General features: G+C 40.5%; 1 protein-coding gene across 1 annotated transcript; it reads right to left on the bottom strand.

The window, feature by feature from the left end:
* Positions 1-5: 5 nt before the first annotated feature.
* LOC122648389 (aspartic proteinase Asp1-like) lies at positions 6-1975 on the bottom strand (the record flags this gene model as incomplete). The annotated part of the gene is made up of 6 exons (XM_043841609.1): positions 1682-1975; positions 1082-1199; positions 742-962; positions 409-642; positions 171-309; positions 6-71 (listed from the first exon to the last, which is right to left on the bottom strand). Coding segments are annotated over exons 1-6 (942 nt in total), but the record flags the coding sequence as incomplete, so codon positions are not given.
* Positions 1976-2550: the final 575 nt, after the last annotated feature.

Below are 2550 nucleotides of genomic sequence, written 5' to 3'. Positions count from 1 at the left end.
TTCCAGCACAGAGGTAGCGTATGGTCATCAGGTGCTTCTTTCAGTGGTTTTCCTGCCAATTCTTTATTCACCTGAAAACACAAATGGCTTTATTATTATCCCATACAATAATGGATTAACTGGAGACCCAAGAAGAATTAGCATTTTCTATCAAATTTTTTTCAACCCACCGCAGAAATTAAAGCCTGGTAAGCCATGGAATTGAAGTATGAGTAGGAGCTACCGCTGTCGAAAATTGTTTGAAGACCTTTTGCAGCAGTAGGTTTCCCACCAAAACTAAGCTCAGCAGGACCAGGGGAGTAGTGTTTGCTGATGAAATTAACAATTTAATCTATGATAAGAAAAGCTATTAAATGGATTACATGTAAGAAACAAAGAATAAAAGAGCATGGAAAGCTAAATCTTTACTCTAAAGCGTAAGGTGACATTGGTGTCCATATAACTCCTGAAGATGGCACAACATCATCACCAAAAAACAAGTACCCTCCCCCCTGCCCACTTAAACAATGGCCAATAACATTATTTGTCAGTCCTTGATTTTTGAGCTGAGATATGATGCTACCTTTGCCATTACCAAGACCTAGTACTCCATCAGTGGGACACAGAGAGTCCTTACATAAACCTTGTTGATTGTACCCACATCTGTAATAAGAAACAATAAGAACCAGAGAACCCATTATTGTTAATGTTCACAAATTGGTAACAATTGATCATGGAAATAGAGGGGAGAGGGATGGAGACCCAAAAGCCAAACGGGGTGCAAGTACTGATCCATTAGTGAAGCGGAGTGGGAAGATATCCCTGATGAGGACTCCAAGGGAGGAACCATGATCAGCATACTCAATGCTGTAGTCGCATTGCTCATTTGGGTTGTTGCAGTCGTTGGAGTCAAGTGATGCACATATTTGTTCCTCACAGAATACCAAGTCCTGCTTGTTGGGCTTGTAAAGAGGGTGAGGCACCTGCCCACAGAGAGAGAGAGAGAGAGAGAGAGAGAGAGGAGAGAGAGAGATCAGAAGAGGAAGTGATTGGTTGAAATGACAGTGTTTCTTTATTAATATGAAATTCAAAGTGTGTATACGTCGTTGCAGCTGGCACAGGGGGCATCGCATTGTAGCCATGTGAGGTCACTTCCAGTGTCTAAATCGAGATAGTAAGCCTTGGGTGGATTGCCTAAGTAGAAAGTCACATAGTACAACCTGCAACAAAAAACGAACAAGTTAAAGATCAAAGACTGATTACAGTAGCAGCTCGCAATATTGAATAAAATTGGTGAAGAAATTGATAAGGTAATAGAAGGGAAATGCAGGTGGTTTCCAATAATTTATTTTTGACCCACTGACGGAACAAACGAGGGGAATTGCAGGAATAGGGAGGGAAATAGCTTGAAAGAAATGGGTTCAGATTTTTCTTGAAGGTTTTTGAGAAGCTTATACAGAAAGTTCAATCAGTGATCGAATTTGACAAGAAATATTGGCAGGAACCTAATTCAGGGGTATCGGTTATGGAATTACACAAAACCCAAATCAATCCACAAATCAAATCGTCAAAGAAGAATTTAAAGAAAGAGATGTTGAATAGGATGATCAATTCCAGCCCAAAACCTTCCAAACCCCAAATCCCTGGATGATTGAGTCCAAGAATCGATCAATCTATGTTGTTTCGCAAGACAATTACATACCCTTCGGGATATACATTCCCTTGAACTCGAAAGACGACGGAAGAGCGAACACTGTTGCCACTTGCTGTCTGCTTCTTGTTCAGACTCCAATCGGCTGCAGAGCGATTAGGAAACGTCACAGACACAACGAAAACAAGTAACACCAACCAGAGCTTCTTCTCCATGGCTATGACTCCCACCTATATTTGCTATAAAATCTATCCTTCCTCCTGTGTGGATGGGTTCTGTCGTCTGATTCAGAATACACAAACACTATTCTCCTGCATGCAAGAAAAGAACAAAACAAGATTGTCCAAGACTCCCATAGACTGAGCTAGAAATGACAGACTACAGGTGTTTGAGAAAATGAGAAAATGAGAAAATGAGAAAATGAGAAAGAGAGAGAGAGAGAGCGTGAGAGTTTGAACTAAATTACGTGGCTATGTCCAGTGTCCGCGCATGAAACTCGTTTCTTAGGCTGGATTGTATGTAGTCTTCGGTCTTCGGTCTTCTTGTGTGTTATATAATTGGAAAAATGAGGGGTAAAAATTGAAAAATATTTTGAAAATAAGAGTAAAAGAAGAAAGAGAGCTGATCGGTCCTCTGGGGAATCACTTTGTAATTTGATTTGGGTAGCTTGGTTAGAGAGATTCTTGGATGGTGGTTTACTTGTCAATTAAGGTTTTCAACTTTAAGTTTAAAGGCTCCAGGGAGCCTAGTGCCCAGGAGGCATCTAGTGGTTGAATAGTGCCACACACATCTCGATGCACATCTAGGAATGTGTGCAACACAGTCCAAGGCTGGATGCACCGTGAGCTAAATTCGTATGCCTCATCAAAAAATGAATTTTTTTTTAAGGGATTATGGTTTCTTTTAAATTCTTCTTGCTT

This window comes from Telopea speciosissima, unplaced genomic scaffold (assembly GCF_018873765.1).
Source record: "Telopea speciosissima isolate NSW1024214 ecotype Mountain lineage unplaced genomic scaffold, Tspe_v1 Tspe_v1.0943, whole genome shotgun sequence".
Taxonomy (NCBI): domain Eukaryota; kingdom Viridiplantae; phylum Streptophyta; class Magnoliopsida; order Proteales; family Proteaceae; genus Telopea; species Telopea speciosissima.
This window is presented reverse-complemented; position numbering and strand designations above follow the sequence as displayed.